The sequence below is a fragment of the Hyperoodon ampullatus genome, assembly GCF_949752795.1.
Source record: "Hyperoodon ampullatus genome assembly, chromosome: 17".
In the NCBI taxonomy this organism is placed as follows: domain Eukaryota; kingdom Metazoa; phylum Chordata; class Mammalia; order Artiodactyla; family Ziphiidae; genus Hyperoodon; species Hyperoodon ampullatus.
Window position 1 is genome coordinate 21563239 of NC_136930.1, and position 21307 is coordinate 21584545.

At 33.5% G+C, this 21307-nt stretch overlaps 1 protein-coding gene across 1 annotated transcript in view; it reads left to right on the plus strand.

Moving 5' to 3' along the window:
- ZC2HC1A (zinc finger C2HC-type containing 1A) overlaps nucleotides 1-20815 on the plus strand; it is a gene marked incomplete at both ends in the record, with an annotated part of 43716 nt that extends 22901 nt beyond the window's left edge. Inside the window, 5 exons of the mRNA XM_079722137.1 lie at nucleotides 860-959; nucleotides 1597-1696; nucleotides 10687-10803; nucleotides 14627-14734; nucleotides 20650-20815. Coding sequence (XP_079578263.1) covers nucleotides 860-959; nucleotides 1597-1696; nucleotides 10687-10803; nucleotides 14627-14734; nucleotides 20650-20815 — 591 coding nt within the window. The remainder of the gene's footprint in view (nucleotides 1-859; nucleotides 960-1596; nucleotides 1697-10686; nucleotides 10804-14626; nucleotides 14735-20649) is intronic.
- Between the last annotated feature and the right edge of the window lie 492 nt (nucleotides 20816-21307).

Below are 21307 nucleotides of genomic sequence, written 5' to 3' on the forward strand. Positions count from 1 at the left end.
AGTAATCACCTTATAGTTGCAGTATGGGGCTAGAACTAAGGTGGCGTGAGTCTTAATTCCTATTTTGTTGTTAAGTTGGGGTGTAACCCTGGGCAAATTCACTTCTTTATATTGGAGTAGGTGTTCAATAAGATTCTTTTAAATTCAGTAACAGAGCAAAATTTGACTCAAGTAAGAGACAGTAAAAATTAATGGTGATACCTCTAGAGAATAGAGAAAAAATGAGAATAAACGAGATAAGCTAAAATACCCTGTCTTTCTCAGCCCACATTCCATTCATCTAACATTGTCTGGTGAGGTTAATAAAGCCAGAATTAGCTCTTTCCACATTGGGACAATAATCCATTAAGCAGCTATTGTAAAACTTGTTCAGACTGATAGGTACTCTTATGAATTTTTATCAGTAAGAAATATGACTGGATTATATATATGAAATATAAAACCATACCCAGGAACATGTAAAAATCTTGACCTTTAAAGCTACACCACTGAGTGAGCATCATTGGGCATTTCGAAGTTTTTCTGTTATTATGGTTGGCATTTAAAATCTTAACATTGAGGAAATTTTTTTTCCATTTCATCCATTTTGTTTTCTTTGAATTGGGAATAGTTGCTCTTTGTTTATTTCAGCAGTACAACATCTGAGCCAAACTTTTAGTTCTCTAGTTTTGAGAAGAAACATATTTTAGGAAACCTCTCTGTGAGGTGATATATTTTAACCTACAGTTTCTAAATTTGGATAATTCAGGAACTAATAAAAAGATTGCTCATTTAAGGTAATGTATGCTTTTGAAATACTGGTTTACAATCCATAATCAAAGAGTGATGATGATCAAATATTTTATTTTCATTATTTTAGTATAAGCCTCCTGCACTCAAAAAGTCCAATTCTCCTGGAGCCACCTCATCAGGATCTTCACGATTACCACAGCCAAGTGGCACTAGCAAAACTGTTGTAGGTAATGAGATCCATAAAATAACTTGATTTTTTTTTTTCTTTTAACAGTGTTGGTACAGAAGGAAATGAATATAGTATTCTCTTCTGGATTATTCAAAATAGATTTATAATTAGGATGAGATGTGGAGGATAAGTAATTATTTTGGCTTAGAAATAAAGTAACTTTCAGTAGCTTCTACTTTAGATATTTTATAGTACTTTTTTTTTTTTTTTTTAGCTATATGTCTACCATCAGTGTTGTAGTGATATATCATCTCTTGAGAATAGTCAACCAAGTTCTTTTCTTGATTCTTTGACCACAGTATTTTTCCCCTCATTTCTCCCTACCCCTCTCCGAACTTGACAGGTATCCTTAATAGACAAATATTTAATGGTTTGAAGAAAATACTGATTACTGAAGTGTATCTTTACTTGTATATAAATTGTAAGAAAGAAATACAGAAATTATAAATGAAGGATGTGTATATTGTTCCCTGGAAATTTTATTTATTTATTTTTTCTTATTTGATAACTCATTTTGTTCTTTTGCCACAAAGATTTATTGCCACTAAAGCACTGTTTTCCTTGTCAGCTGCTCTGTTTTTTGTGATTTTTGTTTTTCAGACTGTCGTTAAAACTAATACCTTTTTTATTATAAGGTGTTCCTTCAGGTAAAGTGTCTTCAGTTAGCAGCTCTTTGGGAAACAAACTTCAGACCTTGTCTCCCTCCCATAAAGGGATAGCAGTCCCTCATGTAGGGTAAGTCGACATTGAATTTAATTTATTAGTGATATATACATATATATACACACACACGATACTAAGGTTTTATTTTGTTTAGGTAATTGGCTTTTTCATTAATCTTAATTTCTAAGTTTGTCTTTTAACATATTGCTCATTAGGAGCTCACACATTGCTATTGAGAATCTAAATTAGTATAACCAGTTAGGAAGAAAATCTGGTGGCATTTATCAAGAGTCTTAACATTCATATCTTCGATTGAATAATTTTATTTCTGGGAATCTAGTCTAAGGAAATCACTTAAAATATGGTAGATTTTTATAATCATTATTTTTTAAGCACGTATCAGGCACTGTGCTAGACATTTTACATTATTTTTATTAAAACTGTCCACTGCCATAGGATGAGAGGATCAGAGAAGCAGAGTAATTCACTCAAAGCTACACAGCTGTTAAGAGTTGGAAGCAGGATACAAATTGGAGTCTCTTTGGCAGTAAACACTGGTCTCTTTTCATGTTTTTATTATAAAGTAAAAAAAATAAAATCACCTAAATGTCTAGCTTTGTTTGAATAGCAAATTGTGAAAATCTACAAAGGGATATTATATAATCATAAAATATATATAAATTTTAAAAAGATGATCCTGCTATTATAGGAGAAGTATGTGGGATACAAACTCCATGTATACTTTGATAGAAGCTATAAAAATTTAATAATTTTAAAATACTTTTTATCTTTCTATTGTTTTATATACATGGCTTTTAATAAAGTAGCATAATTAAGCTTTCAACAATTATTTTAATCTGGGAAAATTTGTTGATAACACTAGAGTCTTTAATAGAAGTCTTTCTATTCCAGTAGAAACTCACTTTCCATTTTGATAAACTAGAAAATTAAGGAATTGCCATATGATTATTAGAATGCAGCCTTATTCTTTATCTTTACACATACTGATAAAGTTGATTTAGGAAACATAGCATACATTATTTTCAGATCTAATTTCTCACTTTGGTTTTTATATAGGAAATATATATGATGGTATCTATCCATATAGACTAACTGCCTTTTGTTTCCTAATTTGGACTACATAGAAAGTGTAAGACCTTAAAAGAGTTTAATGTAATTATTATAGAAAAAGAACGAGATCTCTTTAGTTAAATGTCTTTCCTCTTTGTTGTGCTTCCAAAAAGAAGAGACAGGCTATCCTTAAGAAAGAGACAGGTTATCAGTAGAACAGGTGGTTGAAAAGTAAAAAGTTCTCATCTTCCAGTGCTAAAAAAAACTCATCGATTTTTTTTGTTTGTTTTGCTTCTCTGCTGAGTTGACCCACTAGATATTTCACTGAAGTATAGACATAGCAATATGTTTTAACTTTACAAACAGTAGCTTCATTTAGTTGATTATGAATTAAAGGCTGGTAGTTTTTTAGTACCTTTCCTAGCATACTGGTAATTTTATCAGTTGACACTATTAAGTTGTACTGACACTGTTTTTAAAAGAGAACATGTGAAGCTGGCTGGGAAAATGAAAAGGGTTACTGACTTTGGATTAGAAAGCTAGGCTTCTAGATCCTACTTTGCCCCTAAATACCTATATGACTTTGTGCATATCTCTTTTCTCTGTCTCTCTCTGACAACTTTCTGTGACTCTGCTTACACCTTGACAGATGATCTAAGAAAATCTGACCAACATTTATTGATCTTTAGGAGAAAATGTTTTTACTATCTAGCAAAGGCTTTAGGCACAAGAACTTTATAAGTTATGCACTGCTACAGTGCTGTAAAGATTTAAAATTTTTGGTGGTCCCATATTATATTAAACTGTCAAACATAACTGTTTAAATCCCAATTTTATATATGATCCTTATGTGTTAAAGGCGTTGTTTCCAACTACTGGAAGGAGAGTGCTGATGTGTGCTTCTGACCAATATATTACTGTATTAACTGGAACATTACTGTATTACTATATTGAATAGAATCCTTCATGACTATTTAGTCACACAGCCGGTTATTTTTTTAGATTATTGAGATAATGATTTGTCTCTTTCCCTTACTAGATTATAAGCTCTGTGATAGCAAAGCCCTGTGTCTGCTTTGCTTACAAATATAACTACAAAATGTAAATAGTATAATGCTTGGCATATAGGCACACGAATTTTTGGTGAATATACGAAAAAAATAGTGAATCAATAAATTCCTCATTTGTCAATTTTTTGACCCATCACAGAATCATGGTCTGGTAGTGGTAAGAAAATTACTAGAGGTTTATATGATAATAATCATTTTTATTGACACAGATAATTCAGGATTGAGTAAAGATAGAATTAAGACATCTGACTAGCTATGATGTTCAAGCAGTTGAACACCCTTCTGAGATTAGTAAAATGAGTTGTTTTAGTGGCTTGATTATTTAGAGCCTGGTATATATAATCTTTATTGTGGTCAGCTTTAATCATACATATCAGTGGTCTGTAATGCTTAGCATATATTGGAGTCATACGACAGAAAAATTTATCTTTTTACTTGGAAAAATTCTCATACGTTTGATAATTCTAGACAACCTGTGGGTTGACTGATTTAAACAGAATTTTTATTTAAGCAAAACATACCCCTGATAGAAAATTTTTTTCTTAGCTAAAAGATGATTTTCTTTACTACTAGAGATTTTAGACATATGATGAAACACAGAGCTTTTAAATAAATATTGCCACGCTTGAATTGTATCAGAGAGTTTACATAGTCATGCCTTGAGAATTGTGTTTTCTTAATGGTTAATTACTAGCTTAAATGAATACGTCAGCTGATAATTTTCAATAGCTAAATTATCAAATTTCAAAGATTTACTTCTGTTCAGTTACTCTGAAAAACAGGAGTTTAACTTTGGAGATATAATGTAATAGATGTGGTAAAACTAGAGAAACAGAATGCATGTAAGGAGCATTTTTTAATAAAAAAAAAAGAAATTGGTTTCTCATACTTTACGTTAACAAAAGTGAGAAATAAATGTCTAGTTTTTAAGTATATTTTTGTATGAATGGAAGCAGGCTTTTCTTATAAGCCAATCTTTTGATGTGTGTGGTTTGTGTGGACCATTATTTAGATTTTTCTGAATTTCTCTTTCTTTTATTATTGATCTAGAAATGCCACAACCTAGAATTTCAGAGTTTGGCTTATTTTATGGATAACAATGATTTAGGCTATTGGACTAGGGAGGCTCACTTTGCCATGGAATTGAGATACTACATTATCTGTATAGGATTGATGAGTTTAGGATTAAAATTAATTTGTCATTAATCTTATGACAGATTTCAAAACTTTGAGTGCCTCAAAGTATCAGAGCTATAGATGTCTACAGAGATACAGAATACCACTTGATAAAATTTTTCCCCAAATTATTTCAGACATCATTTTTTAAATTTTATCTATTCTGCTTTGTTACAGTCGTACAGGACTGAGTGGCTTATTTTCTAAGGGTTCATTCTAATGGTATCAACAATAAACAAGGACCTTCCCTAAGTTAAAGTTTGTCTCAAATTAGAAATAGATTGATACTGTTGCCAAATATTTTTTTTAAATGTTCATTCAGGTATGAATATTTGGAAAGCCTGCCAAAGTATTGCTCCTTTCTAGATATACTAATCATATCATAGCAGTTACATGCACCTAGAGATAGTCCTTTTAAAAAGTCTAGGTCAAAATTGAAGAGTTTATCATCTACAGAAATGTATTAGCTTGACAAAAAGTTAAGTGTTTTTGTCTAGGAATACAGGATAATCTAGTGATATTTATCATAACTCTTTATAGTAAAATTTTAAGGATCATCATTGAAATCTACCTTTCATTTAGATTTTCAAAGTCCTAAAATACTGGCATGCTCTCATGTATGTAATTTTGATATTTTAGAACAGGTGATCTTTTTGTACTTATTTTATTATTATTATTATTTTTATTTTGCGGTACGCGGGCCTCTCACTGTTGTGGCCTCTCCCGTTGCGGAACACAGGCTCCGGACGCGCAGGCTCAGTGGCCATGGCTCACGGGCCCAGCCGCTCCACAGCATGTGGATCTTCCCGGACCGGGGCACGAACCCGTGTCCCCTGCATCGGCAGATGGACTCTCAACCACTGTGCCACCAGGGAAGCCCCCAACAATTGTTTTTATTGGAACATGGCCACACCCAATTGTTTATATATTGTCTGTGGCTGCATTCACGCTACAGTTACAAAGTTGAGTGTGACAGAGATGGTGTGGCTTACAAAGCCTAAAATATTTACTGTCTGGCTTTTTACAGGAAAAGTTTGCCACTCCCTTTTTTTCTGAATGAGCGAGTTATCATAGGAATTAGATATTTGTAATTTGAAGGTATGGGTTTTAAGGATTCTTCATTTATTCCCAAGGATAGAACTGTTTTTAAGTCATGTGGAATATCTAGGAAGTTAGGCCAAAGATTAGTGTTCCCGTGAACCAAAGGGTTTTTTAAAAAAAAAACTTTTATTAATCCATTCAAACACATTTCTGTGGTTGAATTGAAAGAACAATAAGGGATTACAAATACACTTTCATGTTGATTCTGACCAAATCTAGGTGCCAATTTCAGGACATATCCTTGAATTTCTTATGGGATTCTACGTTATGTGTAGAATTGCTTATTCTGCACCAAATTTACACTGTGTAGATGTGCTTGCTTGGCTTCAAAATACCTTCCTTTTTTTCCTTAGCAGTAGCAAGACTTCTTTTACTGCTGAATGGATTTGTTTATTCCTGCCTTAATTTCTTTCAGACCTTGGGTGTGTCACTGTCATTACTGAATTGGACCCTTTAAAAGAAAAATAGCATAGAGACACTCTAAAAACATTGATATTGATAGTCCATAATTATTACTATCAAATTGAAATTTCTCAAACTTTGTCAATAATGTAAAAATACATTATAGAGTAGATTTCTCATTGTACTTTTTCAAAATTTATTATCAGAGTAACCCCTGATGTAGATAGATGTATAAATGCAGTATTAAAATCAACAAAGGTGATTGTTTTTTTCATAACTTGAAACATCTAAGGCATCTGAGGGCAGGCCAAACATGTAATAGAGAACTCCTGGTTCCTTTACTTGTTTTATTCACTTCCTTAAGTCAGTTACTGATGGTGTGCAAGACCAAGAAAGACATAGAGAAGAAACTTTGACCAAAGAGCAATCAGTTGGGTTTAAAACTTTAAATTCCTTTTGAATATATGTCACTACTTTCGCAAAGATTTCAGTTTCTTTTCAAATGTCCCTTTATCTTGTTTCTGCTTTGACTTATCTTTAGTGCTACTGAAGGTATAGGGACAGAAAAGAAGGGGTTTAATAGAAAAGGAGACAAGAGCAAAGAAGTGTTCTTGTTCACTAAAATAAATATGAAGATGGTAAATGGTCTGGATCCGAGTCAGTTTAGGGAACGATTTAAGTATTTGAAAGGTCTTCTTTCATAAACTGATAATTTTACCTTTTAAATTTTTTATTGAAGTATAGTTGATGTACAATATTATATGTTTCAGGTGTACAACATAGTGATTCACAATTTTTAAGGTTATAATCCATTTATAGTCTTAAAAATATTGGCAATATTCCTTTTGTTGTTCAGTATATCCTTGTAGCCTGTTTATTTTATACATGGTAGTTTGAACCTCTTAATCTCTTGCCCCAAACTTTCCCTCCCTCCTTCCGTCTCCGCACTGGTAACCACTAGCTTGTTCTCTATATCTGTGAGTCTGTTTCTTTTTTGTTATATTCACTATTTTATTTTATTTTTTAGATTCCACATATAAGTGATACCATACAGTATTTGTCTTTCTCTCTCTGACTTATGTTCACTTAGCATAATAATACCCTCCAAGTCCATCCATATTGTTGCAAATGGCAAAATTTCATTTCTTTTTAAGGCTGTATAGTATTCCGGGGTGTGTGTGTGTGTGTTTGTGTGTATGTGTGTATTCAGTACATATGTGTGTGTGTGTGTATATGTACATATATATGTATATATCACATCTTCTTTATCCATTCATCTGTTGATGGACACTTAGGTTGCTTCCATATCTTGGCAATTGTAAATAATGCCACTATGAACATTGGGTGCATGTATCCTTTTGAATTAGTGTTTTTTTGGATCTGTACCCAGGAGTGGAATTACTGGACCATATGGTAGTTCTATTTTTAGTTTTTTGAGAAACCTCCTTACCGTTTTCCACAATAGCTGCACCAGTTTACATTTTCACCAACAGTGTACAAGGGTTCCCTTTTTTCCACATCCTCACCAACATTTGTTATTTGCGGTCGTTTTGATGGTAGCCTTTCTGACAGGTGTAAGTTTTGATAGCTCATTGTGGTTTTGATTTGCATTTCTCTGATGATTAACAATGATGAGCATCTTTTCATGTGCCTGTTGGCCATCTGTAGGTCGTCTTTGGAAAAATGTCTTTTCAGGTCTTTTGTTTGTTTTTTTCATGTTGAGTTGTATGAGCTGTTTATATTTTGGATATTAACCCCTTAAGGGTCGTATTACTTGCAAATATTTTCTGCCATTCAGTTGGTTGTCTTTTTGTTTTGTTGATGGTTTCTTTTGCTGTGCAAAAGCCTCTAAGTTTAATTAGGTCCCAGGATAATTTTAAAATTTATTTAATTACACCACATTGACTATTATTTCATGGCATTTAAAATATATATGTAAGCAAAATTTATATGTAAAAACACAAATATATAAATTCATTTATATAAAATTATATTTATTAAAAATTATAGAAAATACATTATGTATAAATTTATTATATAATCTTGATTACATTATGAAATTTTTAGATTGTATTTTTGTACGGTTAGACCTTGATAATAACATAGCATAACAGTAGCAAATTTTACTAGAACATAAGTTCAAGTGATTTGAGCTTAATACAACATTTAGCCTAAGTAACATTTAAACACACACATACATATACATAGGTAGATATATCAATTGAGTTGAATTTCATAACACAGGTATGTGGTACGGTAAAATCATCATTGGAACTGCCTTTTAATTACGTTTTTAAAATCTGAAAATACTAGCAGTTTTTTCATATATGGAAAATATATAATATTCCCACTAGATAATTACCTTTAGATTTTTATTAGATTTTACTCATCTCCTTTGTTTTATCGTACATAAGATTTTAATAGTTCTTATCATGTTAGAAGAATCCATTTTTAAAATGTTTCTAAATTTTTAAATTTTAATTGCCATAACTTTTTTCTGAGGGAGAAAGTAAGGTCTTGTATTTCTTTTTCCAAATCCACAGATGCCTTTTGTGAGATAAACATGTTTGGAACAATAATGTTTTGATTGTTATTAAGTAATTTAAAGAAAAATCTGATTTCTTAATTAAAATTCTAAATAGGTGAATTTTCCAGTAGTCTCTCACAAATAAAGCCCATAAAATTAATATTCTGAGACATGAGTCTCAGAATTAATGTTCTGAGACTAAAGTCTCAGAAATTTTAGAAATTTTGATATATATACATATATTTAATGGAGACATCTAAAAAATCCTTTAAAATGTTTTTAGGAGTATGATGTAAACACCTAATTTAAGTATCACCGCCAGCAAAATATTAATATCACCTTTTACAACAAAATGCCTGCTATGTATAGGATACTGAAGGAACAGAATGTGGATAAAATGTGTCCTTCCTTAGAGACCCTTATTATCTAGAGGAATGAACAAATTCGTTTTAGACACTAAACTCCTTAGTAAGAACAAAGCATCAGGTCTGTCTTATTTGCCACAATATCCGCATAATTTAGCACAGTGCCTGATACATAGTAGGTGCTCAAGGTTTAAATGAGTAAAAAAAAAAAAAAAAAAAAAAAAAATCCCTTAAAAAAAACTATACTTTTTTTTTTTTTTTTTTGCGGTATGTGGGCCTCTCACTGTTGTGGCCTCTCCCGTTGCGGAGCGCAGGCTCCGGACGCGCAGGCTTAGCGGCCATGGCTCACGGGCCTAGCCGCTCCGCGGCATGTGGGATCTTCCCAGACGGGGGCACGAACCCGTGTCCCCTGCGTCGGCAGGTGGACTCTCAACCACTGCACCACCAGAGAAGCCCAATACTTTTTAAGTTATCAAACAGTGATGTGTCATTCAGTAGTCATTTAAGATAGTTCTAGTTTCCTAATTTAATTTTCCCTGCTCCCTACTATGAATGGATATTGGTTGGTGATAATATAATTCGGTTGATGTAAAACAATGAGTTCTTTGCAAACCTGTAGTTTTTCTATTATTCACTAACTGGAAATCCTTTACACTTCTGGTTAAAAAAAAAATTAGTAAGCTTCAGATGGCATGGCCACTTAACATTTTTACATGTGATTTTTAGAATTGCCATCCACATTTTCATAGGATCCTGTTTTACATTTCTCTGGATAAATTTTAGAAATAGTCATTCTTTGTTAGAAAGTCAGATAGGGATAAAGATAAAAATATATTATTTGATTCATTATTTTATATTTAGAATTTTTAAAGGTAGGGGAAATCATAAAATAAAGTAATAAAGAAGAAAACAGAGAAAGGTTCTGTGATTCAAGGAAGGGGAAAATTAGATTATTTGTGAGCTCCACAAGAACAGACGTCAAATCTGTCTTTATTTACCAGACTAACAACTTTCAGTTCATCTCTGGCTTCACGAATTTTATTTGAAACAAATCCTTTTTAAGTTTTTTTTATTGATTCCATTGCCCTTCTGTGTATAAGTGTGGGATTTGTTAGGATATTTATCAAAACTGGCAGGGTGGCCTGCATGGTCAGAATATTCATATCTAATAATGGACATTGTATGAACTATCTGAGGATTCTTTTTTGACATTAGTCCTTAGCCTGGCAGATAATTAAGAGCTTGGGGGTTGGATTTCTGATGAACCAGAATAATGTCTTAAAAAAATTTTTTTAATATAAACAAACAGTAGCATTCTCCTCATGAGTACACCTTTATATATTTTAATAGTAAGATGGACAAGTTAGGCCCTCCACTTCGAACTGGAAGACATGTGCAAGGGTTGCATGACAGTGATACAAAATCAGACAGTGCCATCAAAAGACATGAGTTATTACCCATTTACAAGTAAGTATTTGTAACTCAGTTTGATTAATCTTTTTCAGATATTTCCTTAAAGGCTTTATATAATGGAATACTGTAAATTTGTACATTCCTATACTTAAAATTTTTTTTATTTTAAACATTTTTAAGCCAAGAAGTACTAAATACTCTTCTAGGATTTATCACACTTTGATTTTTGATGAACATTTCTATTGTCCTAAATCTGTTTTTAGAGCTTTCATTTTATTCCATTAAATTTTAATTTTTAGGGGGTTGAAATAGGGGTCACCTTCAATAATTGTTATTTTTATGAAGCTCTTTTTTAGGAGTAACATTTTTTAGAGAAGAATATGGGGAATATTACATATATTTAACATTGTTAGATTATCTTTTAGTTAAGCAGATGATAAATTATTATAAAAAAGCTGGAAAAAAAAAGAAATCTTAGAAAACATTCAGTCCAGGATCCTGTCTTTTTGTTAGATGGTTACAAATTCCACATAAAACGGGGAAAAGGTTATGACACTGCCAAGCACACTCCCCTCTGTGTACTGGCCTAGCAGACTGAGTGAGGCAAGAGTGGCAGTGGCAGTCTCGGAGCTCTCCCACACAGGCCTTCAAGGTTTACTAGTTTGGGCCCCCAAACCAAGTCTAGCCCTCTCATCTTAAAATGATGAACTTAGGGTCTCATAAATTAAACTACTTACTAACATTGAAAAATATGTTGTTAAATAGAGTTTACTTAGTTAAATTTTAAACCAAGGCCCACTACAACATTCTCTTAACACTAGATTATAATAAATTTAACTAGATATACAATAAAACAAAGATGGGAAAAGTCTGGTGCATTAGCAGCCGTCATGTGTTATTTTTAAGTAGTTAGTGATAAATCCTAGAAGGAAGAATTTGTGCCCTGAGCCTTTTTCTTTGTACTCCAGCTCTGTGTAGCCTCTGAAGCAGATCTCAAAGAAACAGTGATTAGCAGTGAGGTAGATTAAGTGCAGTTCCAAAATTAAACCTTTTTTATTATTGCTTGAACTACAGCAGGCAGACTATAGATACATAATATGGGTAGCACTTTTCAGACTCTGGCCAGGAAGAAAAATGTGTTGACCATGTTAGACTGTGGTAACATGTTTTAAGTACTGCTCAAAATGGTTCTAGTTCTCCAGTCTCTTAAGAATGGTTCTCAACGTTCCGATTCTACTTCATAGATGTTACTAAAAGTACACAATGGGCATTGAATAATGGCAGCTGTAGTTGATAACCTTATATTTTTCTCTAATTTTTAAAATTTTCTAATTATTTGAATAACTTGATAATGAAGTTGTGTGTATATATTCATGGGTTTGTTTGCATTATCTATATATCTCATGTACATATTATATGAAGGTGATAGGATTTCTAACAAGACTTTATTCTAGAGCCCCCCCAAAAAAGAAATGTGTCCTTCCTGATTCTCTTATAACTCTTATTACTTGGAGGAATTGCCATCCTTTGGCAATGAATTTTCAGAGATTGAGTTCCTAAAAAAGCATGTGATAGTTCTACAACATCCCTAGAGAGGCTGTATAAAAGTAGAGTAGAATACACCTCATGGATGGACTTGCATATTGAATATAAGATTTGTAATAAGACCCACCTAAATTCAAGTTCAAACACTCTGGCCATGTAATAGCTTTGCACTTTACTTAATCTCTCTGAATATGAGTTTCTTCAACTTTAAAATGGGAATAATATCTTCTGAGATTTTTGTGAAGATTAAAGAAGCAAAGTATGTATAGTACCTGGTATCATATTTGATATGTAATGGGCATTTGAAAAATAGTAGATGTTGTTATTTCCTGCATGTATTTTGGAGATAGCCCTTTAAAATTTTGGGAGACTCTCTCCAACTTTGCTGTATAAGTAGAAAAGGAAGAATTTCAGCCAGTTTGAGAACTTCCAATATAAAGGCATTTTTTAAAGTATCTATTTGATCATATAACACAACATTGCTTATCTCTGAAATGAAAAGATTTGACTACATTTCTAAGGAGTGGGAGGGAACTAACACTTTATTAAACATCTTACCCCTGGTTCTGCAACATACTGACTGTGTCTGTCACCTTGGGTAAATTACTCTTTGCCTCAATTGCCTCCTTTGTAAGATGGAATTATTAATCCTTCCTACTTCATAGGATTATTATGAAGATTAAATGAGTTGGGCTTCCCTGGTGGCACAGTGGTTGAGAGTCCGCCTGCCGGTGCAGGGGACATGGGTTCGTGCCCTGGTCCAGGAAGATCCCACATGCCGCAGAGTGGCTGGGCCCGTGAGCCATGGCCGCTGGGCCTGCGTGTCCGGAGCCTGTGCTCCACAGCGGGAGAGGCCACAGCGGTGAGAGGCCCGCGTACCGCGCAAAAAAAAAAAAAATGAGTTTTATGTGAAGGCAATTAGAAATGTAGCTATACCAAACGTAGTAAGCGCTGTTATATAAATGTTAATTTGTAGTAGCAATAGCCATAGTAGTAATAGTAGTATTACCACCATCAACTATGCTAAATGTTTATAAAAATTACAATTTATATATCTAACTTTCTGTAAGATAAGCGATGATGGTCATATTTTATAAATGAGGGAACTTGGACTCAGAGAGGTTGCCACTACCACAGAGTTGTTCAGAAGCAGTTGGAATTTGAATCCAGATTCATCTGAATTCCAAAGCCTATACTTTTACCATTATTACCTCATATAGTTTACAAGCTTTCTTTGGTTCTGACAGGTTCAGAAAGGGAATTCAGTTATGATCCAACCACAACTGCTTCTTTACTGGTAACAGGTAGCCCAGGCTGTATAGTTGGTGAAATTAAATCTTCATATTAACCCACTTATTTTAGTTGCTCTTTCCAGCAACAGACTTTCGTAAATAGAATATTATCCTTTTAAAATGGTTAGCTGATTTTTTTAACCACATCTCATACGCTTTTAACATTATTATTTAACAGTTATTCATAGGCACTTAACGAAACACATCTCTATTTTGAGGGAACTATAGATTTCAACTTTAAAAAATTTGAAACCTTTTAGAATGATTAACTTATAAATTTCAACTAAAGAATATACACATATGTCAAATGATTTTATGTACCATCAAGATAATGTTAGTAAATGCAGAATGCTTTGGCTTATCCTTAGTATTAAGGATTTCATTTTGAAATAATCATTTGGATTTTAATCTTTTGAATTTACACCTCTCTACAGCTTCTAATTATTATTATTTTTTTATTGGAGTATAATTGCTTTACAATGTTGTGTTAGTTTCTGCTGTACAATGAAGTGAATCAGCTATATGTATACCTATATCCCCTCCCTCTTGGACCTCCCTCCTACCACCCCCTCCAACCCCCCCATCTAGGTCATCACAGAGCACCGACCTGAACTCCCTGTGCTATACAGCAGGTTCCCACTAGCTCTCTGTTTTACACATGGTAGTATATTTATGTCAAACCTAATCTCCCAATTCGTCCCACCCTCCCCTGCCCCGTGTCCACATGTCCATTCTCTACGTCTGTGTCTCCATTCCTGCCCTACGTATAAATTCATCTGTACCATTTTTCTGGATTCCACATATATGCACTAATGTACAGTATTTGTTTTCTCTTTCTGGCTTACTTCACTCTGTATGACAGACTCTAGGTCCATCCACATCCTACAAACGACCCAATTACATTCCTTTTTATGGCTGATTAATATTCCATTGTATATATGTACCTAATTATTTTTCTAATCATGTAAATAAGCAATTCAAGAAAGAAATGCTTACTATTCAGTAGGGTTTTCATTATGCCATCTCTTTCTCTCTTCTAGAGCTAACATCAAACCTCGAAATTCCACACCACCTAGTTTGGCTAGAACTCCTGCCTCAAGTATGCTTGCAAGCAAAAGAAAAACATATACTGAGAGCTACATGGCCAGGTATGTTTAACTCTGATATTCTAATAACTAAAATAAAAATGAGTATATGCTGTTTTCCAAGGACCATATACAAAAATTTCTATCAGGCTATTTATAGAAAATCTAAGTTTTCCTTTGCTATATGATTTAATGTGGCTTTTATGTTATACACTAAAGAAATAGTTTGGGCATAAATAATGTTTTCTTATACCTTACAGTTATAATCTTTATGGTAAATACTCAAGGATGTTTGTTCATTTACACTGGATGCATTTGTTTTTTATGTCTTAATTTTAACTGCAACATGCTTATTTTTACTTCTAGAAATTGAATAATAGACCCTTTACGCCACTGCTATTATAATTTTCAGCAGCATTTTAATACATTTAAATTCCCCTGCTGAGATTGTGATTATCTATGTACTTCCCTTTCTAATCTGTCACAGTATTTGTACAGCTTCGACATTCACTCTGTTTTTAAGCATATAATGAAATCATTTTAGTTATAAATATTTATTTTTTATATGTATCCCAGTTTATTCCAGAAAGTTTTAAGGAAAGGTACAGAAGGCCATGATGTATAGTGAGATACAGCATTTTTTTTAAATGAAGGAAGAATAGGAAAAGGAAAGACGAGAATTAAAAGATACAGTGGAAGAAGGAACGGGGTTAGTCCATAAAATGTGTGTCATGAGACCCTGTAGGTGGACTAGCCCTGGGCCACAAAGTGGAGTTTGAACTTTGTTTTAGGAGCCAAAGTACAGGAGAGGATAGGAGTAGTTACATGATTCATGATGTCTAAAACAGAAAAATAAATCACTTTCTCTGTGAAAGTACAACTCGTTCTGAGGCTTCAAAAATTCTCCTTTGATTTCTCATAAGGAGACACTGGATAACTTAATTGTTAACTTCTTAATTAACATCCCTACTGAATCCATACTAAATATGGCAGTGGATTTCATAGGGTGTTTTTTTAAGATGCCCTCAATGCAGGCCTATAACATGACATCCTATGATTCACCAAAACCAGTTGTGATGTGGGTGTGTTATGTGTAACTGTATATATTGTCTGCTTTTGTTGTAAGTATGTAACATGTACATAGTCATTATTCAGATTTAATCCGGGGATAGATTTTCAGGTATCTAAGATGCTAGCTCTCCATCCTGGTTGCCCATTAAAAAGAAGCATCTGTGGAGCTTTCTGAAAATGAACATGTCAGGGTCCCTCCCTAAGATTTTGATTTCTTTAATTTGGAGAGTGGGATCTGGGCATCTGCCATTTGGAAAGTTTTAAGAGTGATGCCTGTGCATAAGATGAGGACCGCAGAGGAATTGCTGAATTGCTGTCTTTTCAGCTAGATTCTTTAATAAATATTGTTTGTCTCACCTGAGGTTTTAATACATGTTAAATATCAAAGAAGTGAACTTATGTTTCTTAGAGTCCTGGAGTGTGGTTGTACTGTGTTGTCATATATGTGTGGAACCATGTGTTTTGGATCAATGCTGAGTATAAGATTAACGTTCTTATAAAATGGAAAACTTAATAAATACATATGCTTGAATAAAAGGATCATTTTATCTTTCCAAAGAGGTGGACAAAAGAAGTGTCAACAGGCAGGAGCAAAAATCACATTAAAAAATGTTTGGCTTATTCTTTTTTTTTTTTACTTTTTAGAGCTTTATATGTGATAGGAAGGCCTGGGCCTTACTCACTTGACTTATACTCTATCCCCATCCCAGACAGAAATAATTATAACCATAACAGATAGAGAATTCTCAGAGATTTACTTTTCTGGCAGTGTGATAGACTACATTTCCAGGACAACCCCTCCCACCCAAAACACCTAGAAATGCTGGATAAAAAAGAAAAAATATCTTTCTGAATGTATAGCTTAGCTCTCAGAAAAGTAACGGGAACTTCTACAGAACAAAAATATAAAGGAAGCTAGAGGTCAAATTGTAAATTAACTGTGACACTGCAGCTACATTTGAGGTTTTCAGTGATCTTCACTATGTAGAGATTTGGGTTTTAAGGTCATTCTGGGAGAGAGGAGTTGACTTCTTGGACTTGTACAAAATGGAGTGTTAAAATCAACTCTTCCTTACCCTTCCCGCCGTGCCTCTTGCTCTAAGCCAAGACTCTTGAAAGATTCAGTAAGGAATCTTCTTAGACTCAGCCAGAGATACTTATGTGACAGTATATTACATTTGTCACTGGAATTGTTTACAGAAATATAGGATAATAGCAGGACAGTGTCAGGTGTTTCTCTTTCATGGGAGCCCTTGCAGCGGTCCTGGAGCTCGTCTTCCTTGGCTGTCTAGTTGACAGCTTAGGTGTGAGAGAATAAGTTCTCATAGGTGGGTGTAGGGACAGTTTAATGAGAAATCCTTTGTCCCCAAAGGGAACCAGTATCTCATATAACAGTTTCATAGGCATAGCTTCCAGGTTATCCTGAGGGAGATATCCAGTTTCAGTGGACTGCTTATAAGCACTGTTGCCTAGAAACACAGCTGGCATTTCACCTATGTTGGGTTTTCATTAAACAGAGCTAGGAAGTTATCCCAAGGTCAAATATATCCACAGAAAAGGAGAAAGAGTGTGTTAACCCTTCTCTCACAGTATTCAAAGGGTTATCTCTCAGTGAAAGGATGGACTAGGAAAAAAAAATTTTTTTACCACCCAGGAATAAGAGACTCCAAGGAAACTTGTCTGTCTCAGCCATGGCTCAGAGGGATGTGAGAATTCCCACCAATAATTCATAACTATAGGCGCACCTTCCCATGAGTTTAAGGTTTGAAAGCACAACATCTGCATATTTTAAGAAATTCTTAACTGAAAAAATAACTTAGATACTCTTGGTTTAAGAGCTTCCTTGGAGCTTGTAAAAGCAAAAGCAAAAAGAATCATCTCTGGTGTGAAATGCTGTTAACCCAGGCCTCCTGATTCTCACAGGTAAACAAACATGAGCTTGCAATTCTGAATTACAGAACACACATGGAAATTTCAAACTGTACAAGGAAACAAGGAATCAGTCATGAAAGCAAAAAAATGAACACATGTGCCCATGAGTTATGATACTGAAATCATCATAATTATGACTTATAAAGTAAGTCAGTTTGAAGTATATAAGGAAATAAGACAGGGAATTGAAGTCATTAACAGTGATAATATACTATCAAAAAAAGATTAGAGCATCTTTACAAAAGAACCAAACAACTCAATATAAGGGAAAAAAACCTCAAAAGATGGTGTTTAAATTGTAGATTACACTCAACTGAAGAAGAGAGGAGTGAACTAGAGGAAAGATTCAAAGACATTATCTAGAGTGTAGTCCTAAGAGAGAAGGAAGGCGTGAGAGAGATTAAAAATCATAGGTGGTAAAATAAGGTCTAAGATTTTTTGAGTCAGAGGTCGAAAGAGTGAGAGGCAACATTTGAATAATTTATACCTGAAAATAATCCAGGATTAATGAAAAACATGAGTTCTCATAATCAAAGAACAACAATCCCAAGCAGGACAAATAAAATGAAAACAACATGTAGATACATTGTAATGAAGCTTGGGAAGACAGACCATGAGAAGGTCTTAAAAGGTCTTAAAAGGAGGAATTTTGCAAGGCGGACTGGTGAAGAAATCAGTAATTAAGTAAATCTAAACTAATAGTACATAAAATAATAAAGATAAGACAGAAATTAATGAAATAAAAAGATTATAATGGAGAGCATTAAGGAAATAAATTGGTGGTCAAATAGGAGCTTCCTCCCAGTTGATGCTCAGCAACTGCTAGAGATCCTGATTAGACCAGTAGATCCGAATCTTGGCTTCTGTATCTTTGTTGGCAGGAGGTAGAGAGGGAGCTTCAGGATTCTGTGTGGTACTTCACCTTTAATTAATTCAAATTCTCATCAGCCTGCTGTCATCAGGTTGAATTTTGTCAGGGCCTTTGTTCTAATTTACTTTGTTATCACAACATGCTCCAAACTCTTTCATTCTTCATCCCCTCTACTGCAATCCTAATGGCTCTGACCAGTCTCTGCCACCCTGTACCATGTCCTCTTTGCTTTATTGTTTTCTAGCTGACATGCTATATATGGTATTTATGTTGTTTCTTGTCTTCTCCATAAAACTAAGCTCCCTAGGCACAGGGATTCTTATCTGTTTTGTTACTGCTCTTAACTCTAGGATCAAGAGGAGTACTTTACGTAAACTAGGCTCCCAGTAAATATTTTTAAATGAATAAGTGAATGAATAATGCATGATGAAGACTCACAAAACGAGAAGGTTGGTTGATTTAAAATGATATATCAAACTTCTCAAGATGGATCAACAAAAAACGAGAGACGGTACAAATAATATGCAGAATGAAAAGAGGAATGCAACCACAGATGCAACAGAGATTTAAAATTATAAGAACAACTTTTTGCCAGTAACTTGAAACAGATAAAATGCACAATTTCCTAGAAAAATATAACTTTTGAAAACTGATTTCAAATGAACTAGAAACTATAATCATTAAAGAAATTGGATCAGTAATTAAACTATGCTTACTTCCTCACTACACGAGTGCACGTACACACACATACGGTACACACACACACATACAAAATGGTCTCATGATAGTTTTATATAGTAAGTTCTACCAAACTTTTCCAGGGGAGTGAGGTGAAAAACAACATTCTTCAACTTCTTTTCAAAGGTTAGTGAAACCTTTATATCCAGACTAATGAGAATGCAAAATTATGATCAGGCTTACTTATAAACTTGAAAATACATATAAAAATCTCCAAGAAATTTATCAAACCCAAGCCACAGACGTGAAATTCATGACACTGTAGATTCATCACAGAAAATGATTGATTTAACATTAGAAAGTCTATTAATATAATTTTTCACATCAACAGATGGAAGGATTAAAAAATATTCGTCAAATAATAATATATGATTTACCACCTATTTTTGATTTTAAAAAAAAAGCTCTTAGAAAATTGGGAATAGAAGGGATTGTCATTAAATTGACAAGAACGCTAGATTTACTAGAACCCTACGTCACTCTTCATATTTAGTGGTGGCATGTAAGAAGCATTTTCTGTAAAAGCAGAAATAACACAAGAATGTCAGCTATAATTTCTATTTTAATCTAGCTAGTGTAGTAAAAAAAATTAAAATTACAAGACATGGAAATAAGGAACAAAACTGTTATATTTACATATATATATTATGATTATATATAGAATACCCAAAAAAAGACAAATTAATGAATAAATAATAATGAAGTATTTTAATAAATTTGCTGGTTTTGTTATCATTATATTGAAAGTTATTGCAGTCTGTTTATCAGCAACAAACAGAAAATGCAGTCTTCAGAAATACACACACACACACACACACACACACACACACACACACACACACTCTCAAGGTATTTAGGAATCAATTTAAAAACCAAGCAAGAAGTTTAATTTTGATGGAGAAAATTACAAAACTTCAGAGATGTTAAAACCTAAGTAGAAATATACCTTCTTTATAAAATAGAAAATTCAATATTATAAAGCTATCTGTTCTCTCCTAAATCAGTGTATAAATTCTGTGCCATTTTCAAACAAAGTTTATGAATCCTGACAAGTTCTTTTCATATGAAAAAACAAAAGCCTAACATTAGCCAAGACAAGTTAAAGAATAATGAATGAATGATTTATGAAGCTATAGTAATTAGTGTGATACTGATTCAAGGGTAGACAAACAGAACAATAGATCATGATGGAGTGGTTAGAAAAAGACCCCATGGATTTTGTTTAATCTGAACTAGAAGAATATTAACAATGAGATTAAGCGAGCTTTTAGTTACACTTAATATTATGTTCTGTTTCCCAAGGCTTACAGATTGAAAACTACTGACATGAACTTTGTGTTTCTACTTTCTTTCTGTACCTCTCCAGGCCAGATGGAGACTATGTCTCTTCACTTAATGGTGGAAACATTAAAGGCATTGAAGGAAACTCAGTGGGACACTTACCAAAATTCTGCCATGAGTGTGGGACTAAATACCCTGTAGAATGGGCAAAGTTCTGCTGCGAATGTGGCGTTCGAAGAATGATTCTGTGAACAGAATCCAAAAAGAGAAAGAGCTAAGTCCAGAATTTTATGACTGTTGATGCTTGGACATCTAGAGCACTTCCTCTAGTGATCTTGTGCTAAAATCATTCATAATACTTTTTTCAACAGTTTTTGGAGCATAATCCTTTGGCTGTGTAATGTGTGTGTGTATGTATGTGTGTGTACATATACTGTATATAATAAATACCTGACAACCTAAACTGTGCCATACAAGGAGATATTCACTTATCAGTCAGAAAATAATTTCAAGTGGGATCATTAACTTAGGTATTACTTTCCTGTTGTTGTTAAAGCACATTAAACATACCTCCACAAACTCTCAAACACTAGTGCTTAGCCCTTTAAGCTTTAGGATGACCATTACTTTGAGCAAAAAATCAGAATAAACATTTTTATTATTGGTGCCTATTTTCAGATAGTATCATTTAGGCTGGGATGCTTGGAATTTTGGAACTGAAGAGAATATTTTTAGTTACACTT